Source organism: Opisthocomus hoazin, chromosome 19, assembly GCF_030867145.1.
Source record: "Opisthocomus hoazin isolate bOpiHoa1 chromosome 19, bOpiHoa1.hap1, whole genome shotgun sequence".
In the NCBI taxonomy this organism is placed as follows: domain Eukaryota; kingdom Metazoa; phylum Chordata; class Aves; order Opisthocomiformes; family Opisthocomidae; genus Opisthocomus; species Opisthocomus hoazin.
Genome location: NC_134432.1, coordinates 16053447 through 16066583, shown reverse-complemented (window position 1 = coordinate 16066583; position 13137 = coordinate 16053447). Strand labels below are relative to the sequence as shown.

Below are 13137 nucleotides of genomic sequence, written 5' to 3'. Positions count from 1 at the left end.
GTCTGCAGCAGCAATGCATTTTCCAAAACGTCTTCTCACACACACGCAAACCGATCCTTCCCTCTTTCTCTCCCCGTGTATACACCCATCATTTACAGTGTTAGTATACAGCAACCAACACATCCACACAGGCACAAATCTCCCCACACAGCAAGGACAGCAAAATATTAATTATTCAAGGTGCATACAATAGAGTTATGTAAATCACTTGGTAACTACCACAGGACTACTTCGCCGAGGGACTCCTGCGGGGCAGAAGCACTGACTGGTTCCGAGGGGCTGCGGGTCACCTCTCGCGTGCCCGCAATGGACCAGCCTAACCCAGAGATGTCTGTCAATGCGGACAAAGGGCACAGTCTGATATAATACCTATGGCTTTATAATTACTACTACATTTACATCGTTTTGTGAATGAACACCACCCTCCTGCACACTATCAATCATGTACAATGCATGCCACATCCCTTTCTCATATAATGACTTACATAACACACATGGATTAAAGCTAAATTCGTATTTCTGGCTTTAATTCAAATCAGCTAAGCATTTTTAAACAAATTACATTTTAATTCCAGCTAAAATGCACTGGTTTAATTCAATTAAAATCAGTTCTTGCTTCTTTTCATCACACCTGGACCGAATTTTGCTGAAGAGAACCTGAGACATTCTGTAATTGTACTGAAAATGAAAATTATAAACACTGCCAACCAGATAAACAAGATCATAATACCAGTATCATAAGCAGACACCCATACGTGAACAATCTACTTGAAATCTCCCTAATGATCACTTAAGAAGAGGCTCTGTATCACAAGGTATTACCACCGAGTATGGTAAGGAGGAAGGACAGAGGAGCACATTTTTCCCCCGTCTGTTTTTTCCTTCCCTCCCAGCTGATGGATGAACTTGACACAGTTATTTTATATTCACAAGCCTTGAACATCATTATCCGCAGTGCTCTGTACGACTCGCTGCCAGCAGTCAGCTCGACGCACAGGCTGCCTCCAGCTACAATCAGCAGATTTCTGTGCGCGACCACTGCAACACGAAATTGGGTAACAAGAGATACATGTCAGACATCTGCGCCCGGCAGCGCTCGGAGCAAGGGCTCGAAAACCTTGCCCACCTCACTTCTTCTATGTTCACTTACAACTCTTTGTCCCTCACGCAGATTTTCCAATCAAGGTTTTGCAGAGTTTCAATAAAGAACCGAGCGAAACTTGTTTCTAAACGTTTCCTCTTTCCAAGAGAGAAAGACATTTATTGCTAAGAAGTGCTAATACTAATTGCCAATAGAAACGACAGAGTAGAGGACCAAAAAATCTGATCCATCAAGCGATGTACCTCTCCTACAAGATGGGAAATTCCATTCTGAAAGATGGAAAACTGAGGCAGGTGCCTGGTGACCATCCCTCCCCAGTGCCCGCACAGCGCTAGGCACAGAGACGGAGAGCAGTTTGCCATCACAGCTCACTCAACGCAACCGCACACTGCCACTGAAAGGAAAAGTCCCTTTTCCGCCATCAGCCCATTACTCCGCAGTCACATGAGCTGGTTCAGTGCCCTAACCAAAAGAAAATCGCCCCCTAAATAACAATTTCCCACTGAATCAACTCGCCGACCACCCTAAGATTGCGTGATGACCAGATCTGCTGCACGTGGAGCACATGGCCAGGAGACAGCGGGCTGGGGGAAGCCAGACTGTTCCTCCCAGTTTAAAAGTAATGGTTTCATCATGAGCAGTTTTCGTTGTGTGCCAGAATCACAGAATCCCAGCATGGTGGGGGTTGGAAGGGACCTCTGGGGATCCCCCAGCCCAACCCCCTGCCCAAGCAGGGTCACCCAGAGCAGGCTGCACAGCACCGCGTCCAGGCGGGGCTGGAATATCTCCAGAGAAGGAGACTCCACAGCCTCCCTGGGCAGCCTGGGCCAGGGCTCCGTCACCCTCAGAGGGAAGAAGTTCTTCCTCAGGTTCAGCTGGAGCTTCCTCTGCTTCAGTTTGTGCCCCTTGCCCCTTGTCCTGTCGCTGGGCACCACTGGAAAGAGTCTGGCCCCGTCCTCCAGACACCCACCCTGCAGATATTTAGAGGCATTTCTAAGGTCCCCTCTCAGCCTTCTCTTCTCCAGGCTGAACAAGCCCAGCTCCCTCAGCCTTTCCTCATAGCAGAGATGCTCCAGTCCCCTCATCATCCCTTCATCATCAGAATGCTTAAGCCTGGGATAGAAGTATCTTAGGTTTTATTGTAAACAAATAATAATTATAAAAGCAAACAGAAGAGCCGAGAACTAACAGAAAGCATCTTCTGGTATAAAAGCTGTCATGATGGCAATTTCTTTCTCTTTTTTTCCTTTGAGTTTATTGACATGAAGAGTAATGCTAATGTAATTGCACTGAAATTCATGCACATGAAAATCTCACCAGGGCAAAGCCAGAATAAATGGTCTGTTTGGAAGCAAAATGTTAATGCAGCAGAGTAGCAGTATCTGTCTTCGATCTGCAGAATATCCAGGCGCCATCAGCCACAACGCAACTTCACTGTCACCCTCGCTCCGAGTCTTTGCTGGCAGGGTAAGAACAGAGCTGTCTGCTTGTAACCCTGAGGTGTACACTGCTGCAGCACAACGCCGTGTCTGCCAGGCCAACGCCAAGCAAGCCCATAATACATATTCAGATCGGGAGAGCAGCAAAACGAAAGGAAGCATCCCTCTGTCCATTAATCAACCTGATCTTCCGCCGCAGAAACAATGCCTTCCGATTGTCGGCATTTACCAAACATTCTTCAAGTGCTAACCATCTGCAGCTGTAATACAATGCTTTGATTACAAACGTCAAAAAGATAGAGCATAAAATTAACTTCTCCTTATTTAGCAGGTTTAGAGAAATGTGGCTTCACGCTACACTAATTCAGTGCCCTCAGTATGAAAACTCCCCATTATGGTGTCTCGTCAAATTAGAGCCAACGATACAACGATGTCATCTCTATCCTCACACAACACTATATTTTGTAATTAAGCAGGACAGTGAAACAATGGCCTTGCTTATAGAGAAAAGGTCAGGAATGCAAAACATATTTTTGCAAGCTAATTGTAAGATGCATGAAGCCAATTATCCCAGTAGCGCCGCATATGCCGAAGCAGGAAGGATTTTACAATTTTGCTACATGACTCCAAGTCGAGTCACAGCGCGAGCCGTACCCTGTGGGGCACCGCGCGGTTTGTCTGGGCTGTTAGGAAACCGGCGAGCGGAGAATTGTGAAGAAGGCTATTAAAACAACTCCAGCTTCTTGGCTCTTCCCTTGACATTTTACTATGGCTTGAAAAATTCTATAAATTAATATAGTCTTTTACCAAAAGACATCAGGCACAATCTCCCTGTTCAATTAGGAAGTGAATTTGAATACGTAGGATAAGTGAAGTGTTTATGTATTTCTCTGAGAACGCTGCATACATTTACCTTAGGTAGCCTCAGACACAAATCACAGATCCACACGCATGTGCAAAGGCCTGAACAAATAGATATATGTCTGTGTGTGTAACAAAAAGCAATTTAACAGGAGGAATAGTTGCGAGCTTGCTGTTGCTTTGGGAGACGATGAGCGGCAGCACATTGTTTTCAGTCCGTCCCTGCCCCTCTGGGGGTCTTCGCCGGCTTTGGCCCCGCGGAGCAGCCCTGCTGAACGGGGCTTTAGAGCAAACAGTTCCGTACGGGGCGGCGCAATCGATCCGCAGCCTTCCAGATCCGCCAGGAGTTCTGCTTCCCCGAACCGGGAAAAGGTAACGCAAAGAACGCTGCGCGGGGAAGGGCTCGAGCTGTGCCGAGCCCCCGCGGCCGGGGCGCGGTGCCGGGGAGGACTGAACCCGCCGACTCCACGCCCGGCTCTGAACACGCTCCCGCGCTCCCTGCCGCGGCGTCAGCCACTCGCTGAGCATCCAGGCGGGCACCAAAGGGCAACAGAGGCCACTCAACACCACGGACACCCGAACCACCTGTGTAAGGGAACTGCACGTGGTTTTTACAAAGCAGAGTGTTAGTCTTTCTGCCATACAAAGGATTACTTTTTTTGTTTCAGTGCCTCCCCAAAAACACCCCTCCAAAACCCCCTCTTTCCATTAAGAGCATTATCCTTTGAAAATATTTGAATACCAGTTTCTAAACTTTCTAACACCATGAGAAGAAGAGGAGGAACAGAACAATTTCTGGGGAGAACTGGTAATTTCCTCCTGCATCGCTCCTTCAAAGCAGTTCTCGCTGATTTTACTCCAGCCTCCTAACACAGCCATTAACTAGAGATCAGTAATTAACTTTCTGGCTCAAGAAATACTTTGCAAAGGAACCCCATTAAAAGGCTGCTTTGCATATGCCAGGACAAAGTAGCCTCGATACAAAGGCGGGTGCCTTGCGAGGCCAGCCTCAGCCCCGAGACTGCCCTCGAATCTTTACGCTACCACCCCGGGCCCCGGCCGCGGGAGGAGGGGCACCAGGCAGCACCCACTGCGCGAGAAAGCAGACGTTGTCACCTGCCCCACGCTCCCCTTCCCGACGTGGCAATGTGTTTTAATTTGCATTTCAGTTACTGCTGAGTGCCAAATGGTTTCCATATACACACCCAGCAGTGCTTCCTCAAAATATTTTCATTGTATGAAAACCTGAGGCCCCTGCGCTGCACTTCACATGCCGTTACCATCACCCTTCACTGTGCACCTACTATTGTGAGTCTTCCTACTTAGACAGCTTCACTGGCTAACGCCGTTTCAGTAAGGAGGCAGAGGAGAACACAAGCTCTCCAGCACTTGTTCGCCCAGATCTGAAAGCCCTTCGCGCGTCCTGGGGTCTGCCCGCGTCCCAGTGCTGCCGGATGAGTCCCTCCTCTTCCTGAAGGAAGCGGAGACTTCTTCAGCCTTTGGAATGCTGCACTCACCATGTCCTCGTCAAACTTCACCAGTTCCATCACGCCTGAAAATATTTGGCGTATCCAGTTTGTTGGGAATAAACAAATGATAATTAGATCTAAAAAGAACTCACAAACGAAGTTTACTGTAAGAGTACAGAAGTTCATAAGTTGTTGATGCTCTCTTATTGCATCAAAATAAGCTTTCTGACTGTTTGAAAACCCATAGAGCAAGACTGCATTCGCACTAGATTAGGAATTAAATGCTCTGCAGTACATGACTTGTACCCTTCCTCTTCCCTCTGTGGGATATAAACAAAAATTTTTGCTGGGATTACAAAAAAAAAGTAGCTTAAAGAGGCAGCAGCAGTCGTGCAAGGCGTTGCTGTTCCTAATGCACGGCTGTCCCCCTTCCAGTGCTGCGGCTCATTTAACAATCAGCCATATGCTCAGACCAACGCCAGTGCCAACAAAAAGCTTAAATAGAATGTTGTCTTCTGGAATTATGAAAAAAGCCTTGCAAAATAATCACAAATGTTAGTAAATGAGAGTCCCTTAGCTTTCACTGAATCCTAGGTGCACTGCGGAAAAGCATCCCTAGGAACGGTCAGCTCGGGGATTCCACCAGACTGCGGAGCTGCACAGAGCACCCATGCTCCACCAGCTCAGGACAGTCTGAAGGTGTTTGTCCCACGCAGCGGCACTGCGTCCCTGCCCTCTCCCTGCTGGGGCAGAGTCATGGCAGCCTTTGCCATTTCAGAGATGACACCAAGTTCATGCACTCAGAGTTAAAAAAAAAACCCCAATACTCATATAAACCTGCTTTCTAAATTCCTGACACACTGTCAGAAACTATTTTTAAACGATTACTGTAATGAAGTGACCACAGTGACTGAAAAGGTCACCACAACAGGCAAACAACCAGAAAGGCACCAACAGCTCCCATGAAGAGCTGCAGCAGAACAACCTGCTGTCAGTCCTCCGGCTCTGCTCCCTCTGCCCAAAGCCCAACCCAGAAACTTTCTCCATCACAAATTCTGTAGGAGAAATGTGGGTCCAATTAAGAAAAATCCATCTGCCAAATGCTTGATTTGCGGTTGATTCCTGAGAGGCCGCTACAAAGACAAACATTCAGTGCTCCATGATAAAAACTTTGTTAGCTGCTGTAATAAATCAGGATGCAGGAGACGTTGTTAGCAAAAAGCCACTTTAATGGAACCCTTTTTAGCTCTAACGAGCAATCTGACCAGCCAACACACTGAACGGAGCACTCGTTCCACAATCCAGATCTCACATTTATATAAACCGATTGCAGCAGATTAATGCACCTCTCGTAACGAATACTAGTTGCACTTGGTCTGATGTTGCTTCTTATTCACAATCACTCATTTTATTACTGTTACTGTAACAGGACACCTAGAAAAAAATCAGTATGCAAAAGACTGGAAAATTCGGCCAACTACATCAATGTGAACCCCACAGCAATGTACTGAAGTTAGTGCAAACCCCTTATTCCACTTTTTTTCCAACAAAAGGTCTCTTCTCAGTCACCGTAAAATCCAATAGCACGAGACACGACCATGTTATTTCTACAAAGATAAGCTCTGCTTGACTATAATCAGTGTATTTTTCTAACACACCACTTCGAGCAATTCCTCAGATGTTCTCTATAGAGGAAAAAAACGGTTGGCCAAGGTTTTACTAAACCAGAACTCTCCTGAGTTTGCACAGTTGCTCCGAACACGCACACACGCCACGGCAGAACTGCAAACAGCCGCCAGGCCATGGGCACGGGACCCTGGCCGACGGCACGTCGACTCGACAGAGAAACCCCCCAGACACGTTTCAGGGCTGCCAGCCCCTCCCCAGGACGCAGCAACCGCGCCGGGAACCTGGCTGCTCCCTTTGTGCCAACGCAAGGTAGGAAAAGCGGGCTCTGCCGACACAGAATTAACAAGGCGATTCTGAACTGATGCCAGTGAGACGTTCTGTGACTGTTCCAGTGTTTAATGATCCTTGTTTCCTTTGTTATAAAACTCACACTGTACAAATTTCTCACTATTGTAGGAGGTAATAATTTTCCATTTTAAATTTACATGGTGCATTTAAATGCATGCAATAATCAAACACAGTATAAAGAGCACAGATATGTTTGCTGATATTCTCTTCTCTGCTCTACACACTCGCCACATCCCCCTAGTTAGGTCTCTGTACATGTTTGTGCACATTTCATATATTCATACACATCTGCTGGACATAGCAGGATAAATGGGACATGCACGAAAAGGAGAAATAAAGAAACGAAGAGGCATGACACAGTACCAATTTAGATACACAGAAGCCAAGCAACAAAATCATTTCTGCTCTACTACAGCTCCATATTTCAACCTTGACCCCACTATGCTTTTTTGCCACGGCATCTCCCACAAAAATTCTACAAAGCTCCAGAACGGAACGCTGTTCTAACGGTGCCTTCCATGAGCGAAGGAGCAGTTCGCGAACAATCAGCTTGGATACAAGATGGAGTCAGGGATCAAACATTTCAGAGGCAAATATTCCAATACCAGATGCTCCTTTGAAACAGTTCTTGGATTTCAAGAAAGACAAGCAAGCACAGCAGAAAATGAACAAGAGCAATCTAAAAGACTCCAGCCCTTTCATGTACAGCAGAGAGTGCATTGTGCATTTTAGCAGGCGTGGATGGGAATGTTCAGGAAGATAAAATTATATTCTATAACCAAAACCTTGATACATGACTGAGGAGCCCAGCTGCTGCTTTCCTTTCACCTCTCCGAGAGCAGCAGTACCTCAGGCCAAGCTCTTCTGCCGAGGGACCCCTGCGTACCCTACAGACCTGACACTACCATGCAAGCTGAGGGACGGACAGCCTGCTGTCAAAGCTACCTAGCGTCAGACAGTGTCCTCCAGATCAGGGCATGTCTTTGTATCACTGATGAAGTCTAGTTACGAGTGATACCTGCCTAATGGAAGCCTTTCATTTTGTTCCTAAATACTCTTCTAAGCAAATCCTTGGGTTTTATTCAAGGCTGGCAAACGCTGCCTCTCCTCTCACCCACCCTTTAAGCTCTACACTGAGAATGCACTGCAGCCATGCACTGCATCTCTTCAAAGAAAAGTTGCAGCAAATCCGGCTCTGTCTGAAAGGACGCTGCCCAGCTCTTGTGCTGGGAGGGCAGGGACATTGCAAGGCTTAATTTGGAAAAATGACTTTGGCTGCAGGGCTGGCCAAAACAGTTCATTCCCATGTCCTACACTGCCAACGCACTGAAAGAAACCAAACTCATCTAGGTAGAAAGCAAACATCGTCTAATTTGCCCGTTCTTTGAGGGAAGCAGCAGCGCTGTAGGCAGATTCCCGGCTGCCCGGGCACACTCGCTCGCCTTCCATATGGAACACAGTGCCCTACTTCGAGCGTTTGTGAAAACTGCAGCACAGGAATCAAATCAGTTCTCTTCCCAGATAGTAACCTCTGAAATCTTACTCTGCACTGAGCAGCACAATCCTTTTACTCCCAGAATCCAGAAGGAAAAAACTCAGGAGGCTGTAATGGGTCAGGCAAGGAAAAATCCAGATTGGCAATTTTTGTTTGTGGGCTTCTGAAATTCACAGCCCCTCCAATGGGTAAGTATAGCTAAAACAAAGTAAAAGTTGCCATTGAGTTTAAAAGTGAAGCATGTACTCAATGGATTTGAAAGTACTGTCTTGATATTTTAAAACGCCACTGTTACAAACTGGTCACATCAGTGGAGGTCCAATTTGGCGTATTTTTCAGACATAGAATTTTCTTGGCACTTCAATACTTCTGTGTCATTCCCCAAAATGATTCACGTAAGGCTGAAAGATCTTCCTTTTGGAGGCAAACCAACAGTTCAATTCTGTGGTTGGTAATGGAGTCTGTCTTACCCAAGCATGACCTCGATCTGCATGTGAATTTACACACAAATTTACCTAGATTGTATGTCTGTCGCATGCACACACTGACATAAATCTACATGGACATGAATACATACAAATCCACTAAAGAGCTACTTCACTGAGCTGAAGAATAAACCCAAGGTCTCATTTCCCCTTTACTTTGCTTGCAATTTGTTCCCATACTGGCCACCCCATGTCAAAGGCTTCCTGCGATCCATCTGCGCGTTCCCTGCAACGCATCCCTCCCGGACCGAGAGACCCCGTCATGGCTCAGACGGAAGCAGCAGCTTCGGCCACACGCCGAGAACCCGTCTCAGTGTAACGCCGGCAGTCAGCGGCTACGCTGAAGATGTGTGTGTGTGTGGCGGGGGAGACAGGGATTTGGGGAGATGAAGGTTGTTATTGTTCTATGTTATTGTTCATACAACGTGTAACCCGGTAATGCTCAGCGTGTGAGCATCCCTCCCCTCCCTCCCGCGCCCGCATCAGTCGGCTTTGGCGGCTGCATCTACGTGCTATTTATACACTGGTGCATCAACTTAGGATTTATTGGGGAAAAGAAAGCAGAGCAGTCAGGCTTCTCTGTACATGTTAGTTAACCTACAAAGGGAGGGCTTGCACTGTATACTCGCCAACAAATTAAAATGACCCCTCCTGCAATTAAGCAAGTCTACTTCTATCACAGAAGAAGTACACCCTTGCTCTGAATAAGGAAGACAGTCACAAAACATGGAAAAATCAATGTCCTCGTTCTGCCTCACACCCCCTCCTCCCCACCCTCCGAGAAAGGTCCCCTTACCTTTCATTGTCCACACTCCTGAAGCCAGGTAAAATGTGCCGGAAGCTGCTGTTCCTATCAAGCTTCGGTTGGCTCTTTGTCCTTTTGATGGAGCCTTTAAGCCGACGGCTGAGGAACCCCTGTGGGGTGAGACAAGAATACTAAATTACAACAAAAAAGGGGGAAAGAGAGAGCGAGCCCTGAGCCTGCTCTGTTGCACCGAGTGCAGGCAGGCAAATGGTTCTCCCCAGCTCCCTTCATGTGCGGCTGCCGGCAGTGCCGCTCCTCGCTGCCAGCCCGGCTCCCCAGCCCGCAGCCAACATCTGCTCCCAGCGCTCGCCGAGGCCCGGGCGCTGCGTCGGCGCGAGACTCCCCGAAGCCTCCGTTGCCCTGGCAACCATCAGCTCACATAAAAATACTGTCTGAAAGACAAGGCTGGCACATCGCAGCTCCTGCCGGGAGGAGAGGCTGCGCCGCGGGCTCGGCGGGCCCAGCCCGGCAGCCAGCTCCAGGCACGGCTACGCCACACCACCCACTCGCCGGCGAGCCGGAGACAGGCGAGAACTCAATTACCTGGTCGAAACCCCCCAGATTTTCAGCCATGGCTGGCAGAATTGGACTCAGGTGTTCTAGCTACGTGTAAAAAAATCCAATAAAGCATGCACGAACACAGCCTACGGACCCGGCAGCTATAGGCACTACCTTTGCAGAAGAAAGAGACCCTTGCACTGAACGTACAGCGCCTTCTTCTCCACCGTGCCTCCTCCCTCACGGAACATAAGTCACGGCTCCTGTAGTGCTCCACAGCAAAGCCAGCACTAAATGTTTTCATAGCAAAGCTTCTAATGTGTTATTTGCTTATTGTTAGGAGTTAATGTTCTACATAATCTGAACATTACATTTAATCTCTTGGCTAAATAAGGCAATAAAAGTATACTACTACTGTGGTGTCCAGCATTTATGGCATATGAGAATAATCTTACTGGGTCAAGCACATCAGCCGGAGAAAGTGGGGTAGCATTTTACAGAGAAGCCAAGATTTTGGGGTGAAGCCTAAAGAAGTGTTCCTTTTACACACTGTCATACCAAAGAAATAAATTAGCCAGATACAAACAACTTGGCAAACCCCGGCACAACCTGAGGTTCTGCCACATCGCTTCTCTTCCTCATCCCCAGGAAAGGGGGTAAGATATCCACTGGATCAAGCACAGACTTTGACACGCACAAGGAAAGAGATGTGCGAAGAACGGGTGTGTTTCCGTTGGGTACTCTGCCGGCATCCCAGACGCACCCACAGAGCACTCCTGCACTCCAGGCATGAGTCTCAGCAGCTTCTCCAGTCAACCTGACGGAATGGATATGGGTCATGCAGCCCTTAGCAGCTCCCTTTTATAAATTAATACCTTTTCTGTGTCTTGCAGGAAGATAATCACCGCCTAGCTTACATCTAGCCTGTCATTTGTTCCTGCTACTTAAACACCCCTTCCCCACCTAGGACATTCATGGGTCACATTCTGTCTTTCTCAGGTTGCAAAATTTCCTGGGGCAGTCTGTGCAGCTCTTGTTGTGGAAGCGACTTTCCTGTTTGTGAGTGCATCAGGAATTTGAAACATCTAGATAACCAAAGGTGTTTCACATTTATTAAGTGCCACTTTACTTACAAACGAGGTATGTAACACCCATTCATGTGAGCTAAATATTTCTCTGGGAGCTATTTGCATGATTGAAATAGCATGACAAATAGAACACAGGCCATCAGGTTATACGCTTTGCCAGCTTACACAAAGCCAAGGCATAAGACAACAAAGGCCTTGTCAAAAGTGTTTCGTCTGTGAGAAATACCTTCAGAGAATTTTTATAGTACAGAGAAACACGACTCTGAAACTGCATATTTGAGGACTTGTATCATCTAGAACTTTGCTAAGGTATTTCCCTCAGTACTCAGATCTCAGCCAGCCCCATACTCATGATATCAACGTGATAGCAGCCTCATACTCGTGACATCAACATGGTATCAACTTCATACTCATGATCTCAACTCTTCATACTATTGTTCATCTGGCTAGACCAGGCCACTGGTTGCCTGCTATGGTGTTTAGCCAATATTTGCTGTGAAGGAAAAGATCAAAAATATGCAACTGGCCAATCGCGCAATATTTCCCCAAACGCCACGGGTGAGCAGTTTTTGCCCAGAAGTAAGAGACTGGAGTTCCTTTCTCACTGCTGGCCTGGCCACAAATATGTCCTCATATTATCAAGCCACTTCACCAAATCCAGTAACAGCTTTGAACTCTGGACAGGGAATTGATAAGGAAAAAACCCAAAACTTTCGGCAGCAAATGATCACCGCTTTCTTTCACTACCTTGTATTTCACATCTTGACAACTGTTAGATGATTCGTGCAGGATTTGGAAATTAGAACTTAGGGTTGCACTAAGACATTACTTTCCTTCTGTTTCCCATTGTTTTTACATTCATTGCTACCAGAAGGAGATCACACTGTGCCATTTGCAGTTTTCACTGCCAGCTTCCTTGGGAGAATGATATGTCAGGGATTTTAATGCTGACAAAGTATGCTGCTATAGCAATGCTTTGCACCTCCACAGTGCGTGCCAGAGATCAGAAAGCCCAATGTGTGAATTACTACCTTCGGTAATTTTTAGATGGGGTAAAAAAAAAGAGAGAGGAGTTGGTCTCCACAAATACAAGAGAGAGAATTCGACCTGGGGTGTGACCGCCGTGCTTTCCTGGTGAGATCACAAGAACATCATCCATTTCTTCTTCATCCATGACTTTAAACAACATTTGATTCTGATCTCCAGACAAATGAGGCTAATCCTACCCTATGAACGTTGCCTACTCCTCTAGCTTTGCTGCATTCTTGTGAGTTCTAGTAATTAAAGTGTTGCCTTTTATATTACATGTTCTTTACATGCTTTTAAGTTTATACTGAGAACTGTCTAGGGCAGAAATGTGTCTTCCTATGTGTGGGCAGCATTTACCACCAGTAAAAATATCTTTGGAAACATTAAACTACTAACTTCGGAAGGTTTCGTTCAGAAGTTAATAGACTGCATGAAATGACAATAAATAGAAATCTGCAGAGCCCAAGAATCCCTTCAGAATTTGCCACAGCAGAAAACCATGAGCTGCCACGACCTGTAGTGCTGAGGGTCCGCACTGGAGCCCGAACTCAGCCCCGCGCCGGGACCCTCCCCACGCAGGGTAGGGGCATGCCGGGAGCCGCCAGCCGGGACGGAGCGTGGCTGCGCTGCTTGCACGACGTCTTGTTCTTTCACTGTGCCGCACTGCGAGATGTAGACGTGTTAGCTCGTTGAGAACTAATGCAAAATTTGCACATATGAGCATAACACTTCTGCTTCATTTATTACAGAGTTGCCTTTGTTTAGGCCAAAAGCAATTGCTGGAACACAACGAAGCAAAACTTTGGCTAATATGAACTTCCTTTTAGGCCATGGACATAAAGTCAATCATGAAACACCCTTTAAAATGTAAGCAGTGGAACTAACTACA

At 46.9% G+C, this 13137-nt stretch overlaps 1 protein-coding gene across 10 annotated transcripts in view; it reads right to left on the bottom strand.

Annotated features, from left to right (window-relative positions):
- DAB2IP (DAB2 interacting protein) overlaps window positions 1-13137 on the bottom strand; it is a 249932-nt gene that overhangs the window by 114655 nt on the left and 122140 nt on the right. For all 10 annotated transcript variants that reach the window (XR_012765876.1, XM_075439751.1, XM_075439752.1 and 7 more), the window contains one exon: window positions 9625-9743. Coding sequence is in view for 9 of the 10 variants with exons in the window: in XM_075439751.1 (XP_075295866.1) it covers window positions 9625-9743 (119 nt within the window). In the remaining variant the exon portion in view is untranslated. The remainder of the gene's footprint in view (window positions 1-9624; window positions 9744-13137) is intronic.